We start from the raw sequence: 16,035 nt of genomic DNA on the forward strand, positions 1-16,035 counted from the left end.
GGACGTATGTGTCCGTACATACAGTTCCATGTTGTTGAATGATCCCTCTTATGAGACCTGGCCGTTGGTATCAGTGGGTCCCCAACTTCGATTCTCTCCACCTTGCCGAGATAGCGTAGAGAAGTGCAGTGGGACAGCGGCCCCATGAGGCGATAACTTTATTGTAGAGTTCCCCACAATTCTCCAACCAAGAAACGCGTGACAGGACTTCAACGCCAAAACTCTCGCGTTTCTTCCCCACCGAATTCCTTGATCGGTAGCGTATTCCATACGACTGCCTACCGTGCACACTACCTACCTTTCTGCCCAATTAATTCGGTTGCCGGCTCGGTTGCCGCCTCGGTTGCCACTGTCCTCCAGTCGCCATTCGGTTGCCCTTGCCTCCATCACATATCCCATGGGCCGCGGCGAAAATTTGCCTGCTTGATATTACCGGAAAGAACATGCACCATGGGTAACGAGTCAAGCAGGCCCGAGCAGCTCGAGGGTAGGTCTCGCTCCCTGTCTCCACTTCCGCGGGACTATCAGCTTTCGCCCGACGCTGCCGACAGCTTGTCTGCTCTTCCGTCAACAATGCCCGCGTCGCTCCAAGTTGCGAACGAGGGCTCAGGCCCTCCAGGCGCACCTGGCTCGCTTGCCTGGCATCGGCGGCGGCGACGAGCCCGTGCCCTCTCCCCAGAGTTGCCTCGCGCCTCACCTCCGTTTGAGTTGTCGGACAATGAGCACCCGGCTGACGATCAAGAATTCCCGCTTACGGCTCATGCGGTATCTACGGCAGAGCTTTCGCTGCCTGCGACCCAACCTACCCGTGTAAAGTCAAAGCGCGCCAAAAAAAAGTCTTCGGAGAAGAAGAGGAAAGCCGAGCTCAAGGAGGCAGCCAAAGCCGCACATGATGAGGCCGTTAGGGTTGAAGCGGCAATTCAGGATCACAAAAAGCGCAGGCATCGTTCAACCGCACCTTCTCCCTTCCCCCCACGGGACGGAGAGCAGGCGACCGGCGACCCCGAACCCTATAATGAGCTGGTGGAAGCGACCTCTCCACGAAGCCAGTCACTGAAGCATTCCCGGCTCAGCAAGAAGTACAAGGGGCTGGGGACGGAGGTCACTACGGGGGACGGCGAAGAGGAAGCTACGACTGTACATGGCCGCTCGATATTCGACCTCGAAGGCGACGACGACGCCCCATCAAGCGCGCGGCCACAAGGAAAGCGACCCCGGCGAGATAGCGATTCCAAACCACGCAAAAACCGGAAGTCATCCCGGTCCTCGAACTTAGGACTAGATGATGGCTTGGAGGCAGGGCGTTCGGAAGAACCTATCGACAGACTGGCTCTGGAAGGCACCAATGCTGATTTCCAGCTTGACCGTGGTGGCGGTACTGGAAGGGAAGGAGAAACAGATATGACGGAGGCGGCGCGCTCATCATCACCTGTGCTCGAGGAACGCATATCCGCCGACGGTGCAGCGCGTCGAGCATCAACTACTTCCAACCATGGTTCTCAACGTTCAAACTCCGACTCTGGATACGAAGAAGCCGAGGTTCAAGGCATGCCTCAGCGAGAACATGAAGGGGATGCCCTAGAGCGTAGAGGCTCGCCACAGCTGCGAGGTGATGACCATCTCGCAGCAGGTGATCAAGCGAATCAAAATGACGATGACGAGATCTCGGTTGCGTCTGACTTGCACCGTTCACCTGTCGCATCCCCGACGCCAAACTCACCCGCAGACGCGAATGTCGCAAACGGAGAGTTGAACGATGACGCAGTCGAGAGTGCTCCCTCGCAGCACGACTCTGACACAGCAGTGGCTCCGTTCGAATCGGTTGCCAAAACCTCAAGTTCCCGTTCTAGCGCCAAGAGGAAGACAAAGGTGCCATTTTTTTCTCGCGGAGAGGAGGAAAGTGCGCGTACAGCTGCTGAACCCACCCAGGATGCCGCCACCTCTCAAGAGCAGTCAAGGCGGCGGCCAGGGGCCGAGTCACCAGTGCCAGGCGAGGCTGACCCGTCAGATACTGCCCGCAAGCCGAAGCCCAAGAAGCAAAAGCGACGGCCCGAGGCAGAGACTGCGGTGGCTGCCAACGAACCGGATGCGCAGGCTCAGCCGGAGGGATCACGGTACAGGACCGGCCCCCTTTCGCAAACCGAGGAGAACCAGATCACCAGAGCGATGGAGCGGTTTCGGGAGAACGAGGGCTTGACCCAACAAGAACTCAACCAGGTGATCCACGACAATCCCCAGAAGAGTGAGCGGCCAATCCACCGTCAACTCTGGGCCACGATACAGGATGCATGCCCGACCCGACCCCGGAGAAAGTTGATCGAGTGGTGCAGACAACGGTATAACAACTGGGCAGGGCGGGGTACCTGGACCCCAGAACAGGACGATGAGTTGGTGGACCTGGTCGCGAAGCACGGGAAGAAGTGGAGCTACATCGCGGGGCTGATCAATCGCTATCAAAAGGACGTCCGTGATCGATGGAGAAACTACCTGGTTTGCCGCGACACCGTTAGAACCGACGCGTGGTCCGAGGGCGAAGAAGAGAGGTTCCGCGAGGTGGTGGAGAAAGCCATCGAGAAGATTCGGGAGGGAGTCGGGAAAGACAGCAAGAAACCAGCCGAGGCGCTCATCAACTGGCTCGATATCAGCCAAGCCATGGGCTACACCAGGTCCCGGCTCCAATGCATGGAGAAGTGGAAGAGGATGCGCGCAGCCGAGCCATTGCCCGACACAGTCCCGACTGTGTTACCGCAGGGCAACTCATGGCGCCTAGAAAAGGCGCGCGAGGATCTACGGAAGATGACAGCAGAGGACAAGTACCGCTTGATGTGTGCAATCCGCGATTCGGGAGTGGAAACAGACGCGAAAATCAACTGGAAGCCGATCATCAAGGGCACGTTTCAGGGTGTGTTTGAGCGGACGGCACTCGTCGTCACATGGGGGAGGCTGCGGAAGGCAGTGCCGGACTGGGAGACCAAGACAACGCGCGACTGTGCCCAGTATCTATGCGAAATGTACGAGAACGAAGGCCACTTTGGCTCTTCTGAGATCGCCGAAACAGCCGAAGACGAAGAAAACGCGGCCGTTTCTGCCAACAAGAAACGACGAAAGGGCAAGAAAGTGGTTCGCCCGACGTCCACAGACGACGAGATAGCGCCGAGTCTCGAGACAGCGACGACCGGAGCTCAGTCCAAGGAGGCTGAGATCGTACCATCTACGATAAACGAGGACAACGATTCAGCATCCAGAGGATTTCTCCCGAAGCGTGGCAACAAGGGGAGGAAGACAGCCACAGATGCATCCACAGATGCACCATCGGAACGGACCGGAGATGCTGCAGATCTGGATGTGCAGACAGAAGAATCTGCCCCCGTAGAATCGCGCACCGACCCATACAGCGGGAAGAGGCCACGCCAGGCGGAGAAGGAACAGAGCCCGGAACTCAACAGTGGACAGGCAGAGTTGTCACCCAGTATAGAAGCCCAGGCTGCCCGGTTCAGAAGGCGCGAGAGAATAGGGAGTACGGTGGAGAGGGGGAGCGTCAAGGGCAAGGGCAAGGGCAAGGAATTTCGGCCACTGGGGTCTGAGACCAAGGCTTCGAAATTTTCGAAGAGGCAGCGTCGCGCATCTCTGTCCGATGTGGAGGATATTGAGAGCCCCAAGCTCAAGAAACGAAAGACGCTGAGTTCGTCTTCAAAGGCAGAGGCTGATGGGATCGCTTCGCCCAGGACCAGGGAAGACAAGGCACCGGAAAGCTATGGGAAGTCTTGGAGCGTCATCAGCAGTGACATGGATGATATGGAGGATATCCCCGCGACATTGCCTGTGTCGAGCCAGGCTGCGCATTAGCCGACATTGCAGCTAATTGCTTGGGATGGATGGGCATTGCTGTCGGGTCTGACGTTGTTGTACGTGGAATTCTAGGAGACTTTAAGCCACGAGCATTCTTGGAACAAGAAGGTCTGCGGACTCGGTGTGCTCTTGGAAGATGCGCAGGTCTCCGCCCAACTGTCAATTGGAGCCCGAATTTCCTCCCTGTTCTTGGCGACAAATCGCAATTTGAAAATCCACATGCTGTTCCGGGAACAGCATGTCAGTTGGGCAACTACAGTCATTGTGAAACGAGACTGGAATACGCCCGTATCTGTGACACCGCCGTTATGATACACTGGTGAGCAAACGCCATCGATCCCAAAGCCAAAGTAACCGATACAGCCAACCCACGTTTGATCCCACAAACACACCCGCGACAGAACAGAAGACCCAAGTCGCCACTCTTTCCATCTCTTTCCAGGTCCCGGTTGGTTGCCCTGACTAATATAAGAGTCAACGAGAGAGGGAATCGAGGTAACTTAAAACAGAAGCCAGAAGAGAAAAAAAAAAAAAAAAGAGAAAAGAAAAGTCAAGCATCCATGTCAGCCTTGCGGCTGTTCAAGAAAGAAGGGGGCAAAGCTCAGTAATCGAGCATCCCCTCCACCCTTCCCCCCCCCCCCCCCCCCCCCCAACAACAACAACAACAACAACAAAAAAAAAAAAAAAAAACTCCCGGCCTTCCTGGTCTAACGATCCTCGAAAAAGAACTTGCCCAGTCGTTCCCCTCCCTTGGTGCTCCCCAACGCAGGACTCCGGGCTCGGCCCTGCCCTCCCTCGTCCTGTCTCTCGCGAACCAGACACTCCGCAGGCTCGCGCGGAGGTGTTGACGTCAGAGACGGTTGCTGCGTTTGCGCGGTGGCGTGAGGTGGATGATGTTGATGTTGACGATGATGGCGATGATGCGGGCGATGCTGCCTCTCGCGGAGGGGTTTGTTGTTGTTGTTGTTGGTGTTGGCGGCGGTAGTGGCGTGTGCGGGGGGCACGGGGCGGTCATCCGGCACGGGCCCGCTGGTGGTTGTGTCGACAAAGACGTCGTCGCTGTCGTCGTAGTCGTTGTCATTGTCGTTGTCGTCGTTGTCGTTGTCGTCGTCGTCGTCCGCTGCTGCTGCTGCTGCTGCTGCTGCGTCGAGCGCCACGCCGTCCATCATGCGCGCCTCCCGCCTCTCGCGCACCGCCGACTGGCTGACGGGTGTGTCCTCGCGCTCCCGGTCCGGCTCCCACGACCGTCGCGCAGCCTCCCTGCGCCCCCCACCGCCGCCGCCATGGTGAGGGTTGGGCGACGCGATGGCGCCCTCGCTCAGCCCGGAGCTGCTCCGCTCAAGGCCGCACGCGCCGCCTCCACCGCCGCCGCCGCCGCCTTGGGAGGGGAGCGGGCGGCGGTGGTAGATGGGGCCGGAGACGGTGCTGCCGGCACCCTCGCCGAAGCCGACCAGGCTGGCGGTGCCGTCGTCCGACATGCGGTCCTCGAAGCCGCCGACGCTGCGCGACGTGAGGTTGTCCAGGTCCTCGTCCATGGCGTCAGCGTCGGTGTCGGGGCCCATGTAGCCGCTCGCGCTCGCCGAGTCCATCTCTGTCAGCATGTCCTCGTCGTGGTCCTCCTCGCCCAGCGTGGAGGTGTCGGCGCCCGTGTCGGCGGTTGTGGCCGTCGTGCGCCCACCGACGCTGTCCGTCGCGCTCGCCGATCCGACCGTGCTGACCTTGGTCACGGCCACGGGTTGTCCGGCCGCGTCGAAGTAGGCCGGGGAGAGCGCGGCGGCGGCGGCGGCGACGGCGTTCGCGGGGGACCCGGAAGAGGTCGTGATCGCGTGGGGAGAATGGGCGCTGTGTTGCTGCTGCTGCTGCTGTTGTTGTTGTTGCTGCTGGTGGCCGAAACCCGGGGGCGTGCCGCGGAGGGTCGAGACGCTCGACAGGCCGGTCAGGCGGCTGATCCGGTCGGCGCGCTCGGCTTCGAGGCTATTGGTGGATGGACTGTGTTGGTGCCCGCGGTGATGGAGAGCGCCGCGGTGGCCATCTTTGATAGCAGTTGTGGATAGGGCGGAGAGAGAGGTGGTCGTGCTCGTGGGTGTACCACTGAACGGCGCAGCGAGGGGCATGGGTTAGCAAAGGGTCGCCTGGGCTGCGGGGCATGCCCTAAACCATCTGGACGGGTGGGAAGACCCACGGTATTTCGGAAGGGGTATCTGGATGTGATGGCGGTTGCGGGAGGTTGATCAAGGTCGGCTGTGATGGCTGTGATGGTTGTTGCGACATTGTTGCTCAGGTCACGGTTGGATGGCGATTCGGAGAATAAATGAGGAGCTGAAGATTGTCAATGGCAAGCGTGGCCCTCAAAACCGCGAGGAAGTCTTCAAATTCGATCGGGAATCGATCGCGGGGTGGACTTCGCAGCCGAGCTAATATAAATTCGCGCTTGTTTAGTCATGAAGGGCCATCCTTGAAGGCGCCACGGAGGCAGTGTCAGGAGGGGGATGTAGTGGAGGGAACTTACCCCAAGATTGCTTCAATCTTATCTCGGTTTGCAAAGCGTATCCACCAAGGTTCGCGTACCCAGGTAGGTTCTCTTTACAGAGTACCTATCTTATTCTTGTAAGAGAATTGCATGATCTATGTATATACAGCGCGGTATACTAGTATTGTGCATTCACAAAACTCAACAAAGAGCAGCTGACAAGCCGGAATGGAAAGTGTTGCCTGCCCTTCCCAAACAGACCTTGCATGAAACGCGATAACAACGAACCATATGCGGGGAGGATGACGTCGCGTGCCGGGACCAGCAAAGGGCGCGTCTCCATCATGCAGACCCACTTCGAAACTTTACGGATTACGGATACAGTTTGGGGGAATGGGGGCCTCAATCAATGCGGGGGGACCCAGCTCATCAAACCCGAGACTACCAACTTTCTGCAAATCGGGTAGGGGAAATGGGAGTGAGAAGATGTTACCAATCTTGCTTTGGGAGTCTCATGCACCTTTGCTGAAGATATCGATGGACAACACGCCTGCTAATTACCATCACCTCTTTCTTCGCTTCTTTTTCTTCAGGACACTCGGCTTTGATTGAATTCGACCTCCAGGAGCGAATTTGCCGTGCTGCCGCATTTTCCCAGTCAAACGCTCCCGTGAGAGGCGCAACAAGAACCCAGGCTCCCACCCTCGCCTCCCAGGGACAGCCCGTTCATATTCTCTTGTACGTCGTCCCCCGGCTCGTTCAGACTCACGCTTCGGTTCACCTCTTGCCTGCTGGGCGGCACGTCGATGGCCGGGTTCCGGTCGAAGAAGTTGACCGGCCTCAACGTGACCCGCAGCGTCTCCGCGGGCATGACGGGGAAGTCCTCGACGCGCGGGATGTGGTTGATGCCGAACTGGACCCAGAGCACCGGGTCGCCTCCCTTGAGGCTGTCCTTGCGGTCGGCCCAGCTGCGCACGCCGTTCCCGCCGCGGCTCTGGTTGGTGTAGAGGCCGCCGGCGTAGAGCTCCCCGTCCGCGTAGCGGGTGACGTAGATGCTGTGGTCGGTGAACTCGGCGCGCCTGTAATGGAAGCTGTCCCTGTCGGCCAGGATGGGCTGCATGGGTGGGACCACGACCTTGTACCCGACCGCCGCCCCGTTGACCGGGTTGTGCACGGCCGGGTTAATGATCTTGAAGGTGCGGTTCTTGGTAGTGTCCAGGTCGAAGCCGCCCGACGTTTCCACCTCGGTCCGCTGCACCGTGTATCCCACGCCGTGCGGGTTGAGCTTTGGGTCGCGCGGGATTGGCACCGCCTCGTCGTACACAATCGAGTTGCCGTGCCCGGCAATCATGGGGTCGATCCGGAGGCTGAAGAAGTGCTGATGGAATCCGCCGAGCACTCCCGGGTGCACGACGGTGCCGAACGGATGCGGCGTTGCGGTTAGGTCGCGGTCGACAGGCTGCGTCGACAAGATCCCCGTGGCCCGCGCCTCATAGGCGAGATCCCCCGCCGTGTTGAAGACGAAAGAGAGTATGTACTCGTAGTTGCTCACCGTCAGGATGGTCTGCAGCACCAACTCGCGGTTTCGGACCACGACGGCCCGGTTCGTTCGGTAGTTGGTGTGCTTCCACAGGATGCCCGCATCCTGCTCATGGACGCATATCACGTTGGGCATGCGGATAGGCTCTCCCTTGCCGTTGACCAGCACTCCGTCGATGTAGTAAATACTGCCCAGGCAGTCGCAACCCAGTTGCAGGTTGTTGGCCATGATGCCGGCCCCAACGTCTCCGAGGTCGAACGCCGCCTTGCGATGGAACGGGTTCCGCGGGTCGGCGTAAGGGATGCACATGTCGGACAGGCTGAGCCGGTAGAACAGGGGCTTGTTGTCGTAGTGCACGTCGTAGAGGACCATGCCCTCCCGCTGATTGAAGCCGACCTTGAAGTCCCACTTCTGCCAACGGATCAGGCGGCCCAGCTCCGAGAAGTGCTCGACCGAGAAGGACGCTGCTTCTGGTTGCGTGACACGCAGCGGCTTGAGGTCCTTGCGCAGCGTTTGAGCCTCGGGGATGTACTCGCTAGGCGGTGCCGGCTGCCACGGAGCCGGGGGCTTCACCTTCTCATCGTGCCCCGTGGGTAGATAGTCGATGCGGACCAATTCCAGCGTGATGGGGTCCATGACGGGGGAGAAGGGAAGAGGAAAGGCGTAATGGCAGCTGTCCGGCTCGGACGGGTTCTGCGGATCCCGCATGTACAAGAAACACTGCATGACTCGCTTGTCGTCGTAGAACTTGCCCTCCTTGACACCATCGGCACCTGATACACAAGAACGTCAGCGAAGCCTAAGCTCTTATTAGATCCTCGCCTCGCAGTGGTCGTACCATAGAGCCACGGATCCGACACCACCACCGTCCCGGGAGGGAGTTGAAGTTTGGCTAATTCCGCTTGAACCTCTGGGTGCGCGAGCAACGCCTTTTCTACCGCGATGATCTCCTCTCCGTCTCCGTTTGGATGCGTAAACGGGCCTAGTTTGGCATTGGCTTCGACCCTGCCTGTGGTGATGTTCACCACCGCCTCGTGGAGGTTGTGCTAGAAGCCAGCGTCAGTAAAAACCCCCCCACCCGCGCCAGGAGACCAAGAACTGACTGTTCCCCTGAGATAGTAGACCACGAATGCCCGCCGGTCTATGCTGCCCGGATCCTGCCCTTCTCGTTCCGCAGCCAGATAGGGGGCCAGTTGAGCTTTGGGAGGTTCGAGCAGAGTCACGACCTTGAAGTGGCAATCGATGTTGTCCGGCCAACATGCACGAATAAGTGCCGCAGTCTGAGTAATCTCCTGTGCCGTAAGAGGACCTAGCGGATGGGCCCGAGGCTGCGAAGCATGAGATGATTCCTGAACAATAGCGCCTTTCATGGCCAAGGCGTCCCTGACTTACCTCGGGCCCCTGGCGAGGACTTGAATGACCATTCATTTGTGCTGATCTTGAAGCTTTAAACTCGCGAGTTCGAAGCCGGGACTTCGATGCAAACGAAGGGTGTGACTCCGTGGGCTAAAGAGATGAAAGGAGGTAGCAGCGTCGGCCCCAGGATAAGGTAATTAAAGGATAACGATTTGAACATAACCAAAAGAAGGCAGTAGAGAGTAAGTCAAAAAGAAAAATTCAATTCTGATCGAGGCTAGATTGGTCAATCAAGAACAGCTCCTCTCGGACCAGAGTGTTCAACAAGATCGGAGGTAAATCGCGCGGTCAATCAGGTAGTTTCCGTCGCGTAGTCCTAGAAAAGAGAGGCATGAACATTATAGATTCCTATCGGGAGGGGTAACATTCCTCGGCGAGAAGCTGAAAGCGGTGCTCGCCTAGTGGTCATCGGGCCACTCGAGCTGCAGATAACCGTCTCAGTGTAGTGGGACGCCGTCCAGTCAGAGAAGAAAGTTTCGGTTTGTTCCATCGTTGCTATCAACGAGAATCCGGCAGCGGATTGGGGGCGTGGGGTTGCCGCACTGCAGCTCCCGTTTCAGGTACATACATACGATCTTTTGGTCACCGAAGGCCCCGGCCTGAGGCATGAGCTCTTGAACACCTTGGGGTAAATATTAATTACCAAAGAGGAATGAATCTCAGGCAGGGGAAGGTGGCTCTGACTTCCCCGCATCCCCCACATTGATTCACGACGAAAGCGAGCCTCTGAAAACGATGAATGGGGTTTCCAATTTAATATCTTGGTAGGTAGCCTGCGAGTATCTCGGAGACAGCAGTCTAAACATTGGCAGGGCACAGGCACGTGTCGTTCGTCCTGGTTGCACACGAAAACAATCTAGCGGGTTACTCTCCAGGATCCCGTCTCGATCAAGAGCCGGGAATACCATCTGTGCAGCAACTCTATCCAGCCGGGCATCGGCCCCTGGATCCCCTCCACCTTGATCCTGCTGTTGAAGAAGCAGCTCTTGAGTGCCAGCACCGCCTCGCCGCGCTCGCGATCGACGGCCGCACCGATGGCGAACAAGCCATCCGAGTCCCGAGGGTTCGGGTTTCTCGGGGAATCACCGCAGCGGACAGTGATCTCGGATGGAGTCTTTTCGACCACCTCGAAGTGGTCGGTGAGCTGGGTGCCGGGCTCATACGTCGACCGCGCGAGCTGCTCAACGGTCCACAGCTGACCGGCGGTGGCGGGCCCCTGGTATTTGCGAGCAAGGTATGCGCGCTGGAAGCGGTAGCCTAGCGTCTCGGTAGATTGAGAATCAGAGAAAAACGTTGGTCAGCGACCCGATGGTTGCGATCTCACGATTGCGTCACCCCCCCGAATCTGGTCGTGTTGTGCTCACCTATGCCGCTCCAGACCCCGCGGCAAAATTCAAGCGCGAGATCGCCATCGCGCTGGAGCAGCTCCGGCTTGATCTTGCTGAGTGGGATCCGCTTCAGACAAACATCCTGCGTCGACGCGTTGTGATGGGTGTTGAATTGGGCGTAACTCTTGGACCGCCACAGCGGGTCGTCCGCCGGAAGCGGGCTGACGATGGTCGTCGAGAGGCCTAGGTAACCCAGTGCGCCGGCCCCGAGCCCCACAGTCCCGAGATTTACTTTCTTGATGATTCCCATGACTGCCCGATGGAGTTGAGCGCGATGAACAAGAGACAGAAGACAGGAGGTCAAAACAAAAACTCTGGAGATCACATCACGGCGCCGCAAAACAAGGGGTACAATGGGGTATTTCGCCTGCTACCTTCCTCGCTCTCATCGCTCTTTTCGGCTGACGAGACCCGCTGGCGCCCGGCAGAGCTACGTCATGATTGGCTACGCATCGTCGAAGTCCATATCCACATCCAAAGCTCCGGAGTCGGGTGTTAACGTCGGAATTCTCTTCGTAACGGCAGACAAAAACCGTTAACCAAGATTCAGGACCCACTGCACATCCTCGTCACTTTCCCATTCCCACCCGATTGATCCCGGAGATGCTGATGATATTTAATTAGGAGGCTAGCTTGTGGCGCAGGTTCAACTATGCGATAACTGTACATACCTCACATAGTAGATGATTAATATGGTATGTATGTATGTACGGAGCATGTAGAACAATTTCCAAAGGAAACTGCGTAAATACTTGGTTGTTATGAAGTGTGGAGCATTCTCCAGATCTCGAAATTTTTATAGCATGATTACTTGAATATCTAGCTTCCCAGTCCCGAAAGTACCCCCATACGCGTATGGTACCTCTGCCATATCCCATCGCCGCTAAGCAACACTGACAACCGTTTCCCTCGTCGACGATTCCAGTCCGCAACTCTAGCCCGATATCCCCGTAGATTGACCATTCCCTCCCTCCCCCCCCACCCCCAAAGATTGAAGGAACACCACCATCCATCCGAACCAGACCTTGCATGATAAACGCGAGACCAAATCTAGAAACGGGCCGAAACAGAATGTAGGGCAAAGACACGGGCCCTGAGTGATTAAATCGCTCGGAAAAGAAAGACAAGAGGCCACCGACCTCGGTTAGTCTACGGGCATGCTGGCGGCTGCCCGGCTATGGCGCCGGAGGAGGTCGGGCATCTCGCCGTCGAGCAGGGTTTCAAGGCAGTCGTCGATGACGCCACTGTCGCTGATGTTTTGCGCGCGGGTCCTCCGGAGCCAGTACTCGAAGGGGCCACCTGGCGTACCCGGTTCGTCAGCAAAGAAGCCACAAGCAATTTGGAAGTTCAATGCAGAAGGGGAGTTAACCAAAGGGTCTGTAAGGCTCCATCTGTGAGGCACCAAGAAGGGGAGAAGTGACCCGTTGGAAGCGGCGGGAGGGATCGGGCGGGAAGGCACGTACGATTGTGAGAGAGAGCTGCGCCAAGCTCGACGCATCGCTCGCTGGGCGTGTGCTCGCCATGCATTTCCGTAAAGTGGGTGATCATCTTGGAGATGTCCTTGAGCGGCCACTTGCACGGCGCCGCCGGCGACCGGCCGGACCCGGCCAGCAGGTACTTGGGGGCCGAGCAGAGGCGGCACTTCCAGAACCCGAGGCGCTGCAGCGACGTGTTTACGCTGCCGTCATCTGTGCCCGGCCCCGCCACGTCGGAATCGGGCGACGCCATCTTGGCCCGCTTGACGCCGCCCCCGGATTCCTCGTCCGCCGACCCCGCCGCAGGGCGCTTTGAGCTGCCGGCCGCCTGAGACGGCGTTGAAGCCACGCGCCGGGCCGGAAGCATACCGCTGTCGGCCCGATGCTGCCTCGCGCTGGGGCCGGTGGTACTACCGGTCGAGTAGGACACGGCGCCGGCGTTGCCGTGGGCGGCGCGCGAGGGCCGCTTCCGCGACTGCGCCTTGATGATCTCGATCCGGTGCTTGCAATGCCGGAGCTGGTGGCCGAGGTCAAGGGTGCGCAGCTGCAGCGTGCGCATTTCCTGGGGCGTCAGGTCGGCCTCCTCCAGCTGCGATTTGCAGTACTCGAGGTCGTACCGGTAAGCCAGAATGTCCTCGTTCAGCTGGCGCACCGTGATCTCGTCGAGGTCCGAGAACTCGTACTCGTGATAGTAGTCTCGGCCCGAAGCGGTTGTTCCCGCCGCCTCCTGGCTCGCAGCCGGAGCAACCGTGTGCCCGTTGATGTTGCTACCTTCCATGACGTCCTTTTCTCCGTCCTTGCCGGTGTGAATGGGGATGCTGGGTCGGACACCCTCGTCATCAGGGCCCGCCACCTCCCCCGGGCTGCTACGGGCAGATTCCGTCTCTCTTCCCGGACTCCTCTCCGGCCCAGCAGGAGTTCCAGCGGCTACTGTGATGCTATTTCGAGGACCTGACTCTGCCTTTGCCTTCTGCGACATTCGTCAGCCCAGCCAGATTCTATCGCGTGCGTCATTGGCGGTACTGGCTCCAGATATCTGCGCAGGGAAGAATGCGCAAAGGGCGTTCTGGTGTGGAAACCAGGAGGAGATGGCAGTTCCAAGGCAGGAGGAATCAGAAACACACCATTTCACCAGTGCGCTTGACTGTGGGTGCCATGGGATGGCCCTCGAAATGAAATTTGGTAGCTGATCTGCCGTTGACGATTTTGATTGATTGGGCTGAAAATTGATGATTGAAAGGGAAAATGGAGGAAGGAAGGGGTGGCGTAAGAAGATGGGAATTGGAAGATGATGCGGAGATTGAAAACTGGGCGAGAAAGGAAAATGAAAAAGGAAGGAAGAAGGAATAAGAGAGGCTAAGAAAGGTGGATGGAGGAGTGTCGAAGGATGGAGGGGAAGAGATGGAGACCTGCCTTTGTTCTTCCTCTTTCTTTCTTTCTCATTTTCCTTTTTTTTTTCTTTCTTTTCTCTTTTTCTCTTTTTCCGGCCTCCTGCTAGTTTTATTGGCTGAGGCCGTTCCCCACTGCGGCCTCTCAACCCTGTGATTGGACAAGATCAATCAGTGTAGCGTGACTTTTTGGTTAGGATGCCTGTGCGAGGCAAGCGATCCATGTGCCAAACTTTGATGAGATGTCTATTCGTGCTTTGTGAGCTGGGCTACTTCAGCTACGCCAGTTACGCAAGCAGACTGGAACAAGAAAGAGATGGTCCCGAGACAAGATTTCGAGAAACATCTTTGTCCTAACTACATCCATTCCTAGGCGATTGCCAGTAATTATCAACGCCAAGTGGCCGACTAGGGTATCCGCTGCCACTCTTTGACACTTTGAGAGGACCATGATCAATGAATTAGCCCGTTCCCTGATATATACGCGTATTGACGGCGTAGCTAATTCGGTCGGGCACGTGCTTGTAACTCCTAGCCGGGAACGCATCAAACCACACATTGAATTCCCTAGGTGCACACCGGAAACCGGCCTTGGGATATAGAAGCAATATTAGGTGGTCTATATGTAATTATGTACGCACTGTGTAAACATGTTTCTTACAATGCATATTGCATTAAGCGACGGAAAGTCTAATTACAAGAAGAAGCTAATGTTAGTATTAATTATAGTACTTTTTTTATTATAGGCACTTTGACCCAAAAGAGAAGAGAGCTAGAAAGTGCCCAAGTAAAACTGAAAAGTTAATAATCTCTAAAACTCAGTGAACGAGGACCGAAAGCACTACCACTTCAGGTATGTACTCTGTATGCACAGCAAGAAACTCTCCTGTTAGTACGAGCGCCAAACCGTGAACCGGATAAATATAATGCTATATCGATTTCAAGGCACCCCTCCCTATGAATCCTTCAAGTTTATCCGACGGCTAGTCGGAATCTTTGGATGCAACTTTGATCTCAATACGCTGAAAATCAACAAAATGACATGTGTTATGTCTCCCACGCCGAAACAGCGCCAGGTGAAGTACCTATATACGTAGTACTGAACGCAGCAACTAATTACTTGTGTCACGAGCTTCTCCAGTCACGCTTCCAAAACAAACGAACCTCGGGGTTGCTTTCAGCAAGTCCGTGGAGCACGCTTGGGCCGTGTTTCCTTTCCTCTTTTTTTTTCCCTTCTTTTCCCTTTTTTTTCTCTTCGTCATGGCAAGACCGAAGAACTTACTTCCGTGGCGCGATTACCCAAAGTCTCGGCTCTTCCCGTTCCTTGGGACCCTTCTTCTCTCCGCCAGCCTACAGGCAACGGTAGCCTTGAGCTCCTCGGCTGTGATGAACCACACTAGAGACTGGGACAGTCTGTTTGCGGGACGGACACGGAAGTTGGTCGCTGGTTACACAGCCACAACATGAAAACTGCCCGCTCGCGAGTGACTGGTCGCCTTGGTCATATCAACCCTTCTGTCTCAAGCCCGCCACAGAGGAGGACGAACCAGCGCCGGCAGACTGCGTCTTCACGCTCACCGCGTTCCGAGGCAACCAGGGGATCAGCTTGATCACCACGCCCAATCTTGCGGCCAGCATTGCCACCAACCTCGATGACTCGCGGGTACCACCTGGGCTCAGATATCAGCTGGCGGACGTGGGGCGTGGAAGAGGGCAAACTGCAGCATATGAAATTAGAGACCTCCCGGGACGGGGAAAGGGAATGGTCGCGAAGCGCAAATTTGCAGAGCACGAGACGATCATGGTCGGCTATCCAGTACTCGTCGTCAGGCTGGATTTTCTGAACGGTGATGGCCTCACCGACCGAGGGAAGCGAGTCATGATGGAAACAAGCGTGAAGCAGCTTCCACCAAAGCAGAGCTGGGCGCTAAAGTCGCTCGCACGGAGTACTGGTGGCGAGCCCATCCTCGATATCATCCGCACCAATGGGTTCGGGATCGAGATTGATGGGGTTCAACACTTGGCAGTGTTCTTGGATGGTTCGGTGAGTTCGCCTCTGCCTGACTTTCCAGACCAGGGCCGTCATCTCCCAGAGCCCCTTGATCGGGGAGCGATCATGTTTTTTTTTTTTTTCGCCCGCTAACGCAAGACGGTCATCATCTTGAAGAGAGTCAACCATAACTGCCGGCCAAAGTGAGTGACTATTATTATTAATTAACTAGTATTACCATTCACTCCTCTTTATTGCGAAGATGATGGCACTCGAGGACCTAATTCGCAAACTGACGCGAGATGACCACAGTTCCTTTTGGCGATACAGCGGTAGCAGCATAGCCATGGAAGTCGTTGCGCTACGCGATGTTCGGCCTGGCGAGGAAATCGCACACAGCTGTAAGTGAGATAATTACAATAATTATTACAATGTCCGTACGGCGCAGCGACACGGCATCTCACCAGTGGCAGACGCGCCGCTCGGCTACACATACGAGGAGCGCAAGGCGGTATTACG

General features: G+C 56.9%; 6 protein-coding genes across 6 annotated transcripts; 2 read left to right on the forward strand and 4 right to left on the reverse strand.

The window, feature by feature from the left end:
• The first annotated feature begins 204 nt into the window (after positions 1–204).
• On the forward strand, positions 205–3,882 carry MYCTH_2308827 (uncharacterized protein). The gene has a single exon (XM_003665225.1). The coding sequence runs from the start codon at positions 451–453 to the stop codon at positions 3,844–3,846; it is 3,396 nt and encodes a 1,131-aa protein (XP_003665273.1). The 5' UTR covers positions 205–450; the 3' UTR covers positions 3,847–3,882.
• Positions 3,883–4,538: 656 nt separating this feature from the next.
• On the reverse strand, positions 4,539–6,072 carry MYCTH_2308828 (uncharacterized protein). Its single transcript, XM_003665226.1, has one exon. The coding sequence runs from the start codon at positions 5,961–5,963 to the stop codon at positions 4,557–4,559; it is 1,407 nt and encodes a 468-aa protein (XP_003665274.1). The 5' UTR covers positions 5,964–6,072; the 3' UTR covers positions 4,539–4,556.
• Positions 6,073–6,954: 882 nt separating this feature from the next.
• Positions 6,955–9,587, reverse strand: MYCTH_2308831 (uncharacterized protein). The gene is made up of 3 exons (XM_003665227.1): positions 9,252–9,587; positions 8,963–9,187; positions 6,955–8,905 (listed from the first exon to the last, which is right to left on the reverse strand). Exon 3 carries the CDS (start codon positions 8,493–8,495, stop codon positions 6,978–6,980), a length of 1,518 nt encoding a protein of 505 aa, XP_003665275.1. The 5' UTR covers positions 8,496–8,905; positions 8,963–9,187; positions 9,252–9,587; the 3' UTR covers positions 6,955–6,977.
• Positions 9,588–9,932: 345 nt separating this feature from the next.
• MYCTH_2308832 (uncharacterized protein) lies at positions 9,933–11,022 on the reverse strand. The gene is made up of 2 exons (XM_003665228.1): positions 10,640–11,022; positions 9,933–10,532 (listed from the first exon to the last, which is right to left on the reverse strand). Exons 1-2 carry the CDS (start codon positions 10,911–10,913, stop codon positions 10,132–10,134), a joined length of 675 nt encoding a protein of 224 aa, XP_003665276.1. The 5' UTR covers positions 10,914–11,022; the 3' UTR covers positions 9,933–10,131.
• Positions 11,023–11,405: 383 nt separating this feature from the next.
• Positions 11,406–13,295, reverse strand: MYCTH_108627 (uncharacterized protein; the record flags this gene model as incomplete). The annotated part of the gene is made up of 3 exons (XM_003665229.1): positions 11,406–11,962; positions 12,127–13,108; positions 13,263–13,295. The coding sequence occupies 3 exons, from the start codon at positions 13,293–13,295 to the stop codon at positions 11,808–11,810; spliced, it is 1,170 nt and encodes a 389-aa protein (XP_003665277.1). The 3' UTR covers positions 11,406–11,807.
• A 1,639-nt stretch (positions 13,296–14,934) lies between these two features.
• MYCTH_54570 (uncharacterized protein) lies at positions 14,935–15,925 on the forward strand (the record flags this gene model as incomplete). The annotated part of the gene is made up of 3 exons (XM_003665230.1): positions 14,935–15,570; positions 15,694–15,719; positions 15,829–15,925. Coding segments are annotated over 3 exons (759 nt in total), but the record flags the coding sequence as incomplete, so codon positions are not given.
• Positions 15,926–16,035: the final 110 nt, after the last annotated feature.

This window comes from Thermothelomyces thermophilus, chromosome 5, assembly GCF_000226095.1.
Source record: "Thermothelomyces thermophilus ATCC 42464 chromosome 5, complete sequence".
Classification (NCBI taxonomy): domain Eukaryota; kingdom Fungi; phylum Ascomycota; class Sordariomycetes; order Sordariales; family Chaetomiaceae; genus Thermothelomyces; species Thermothelomyces thermophilus.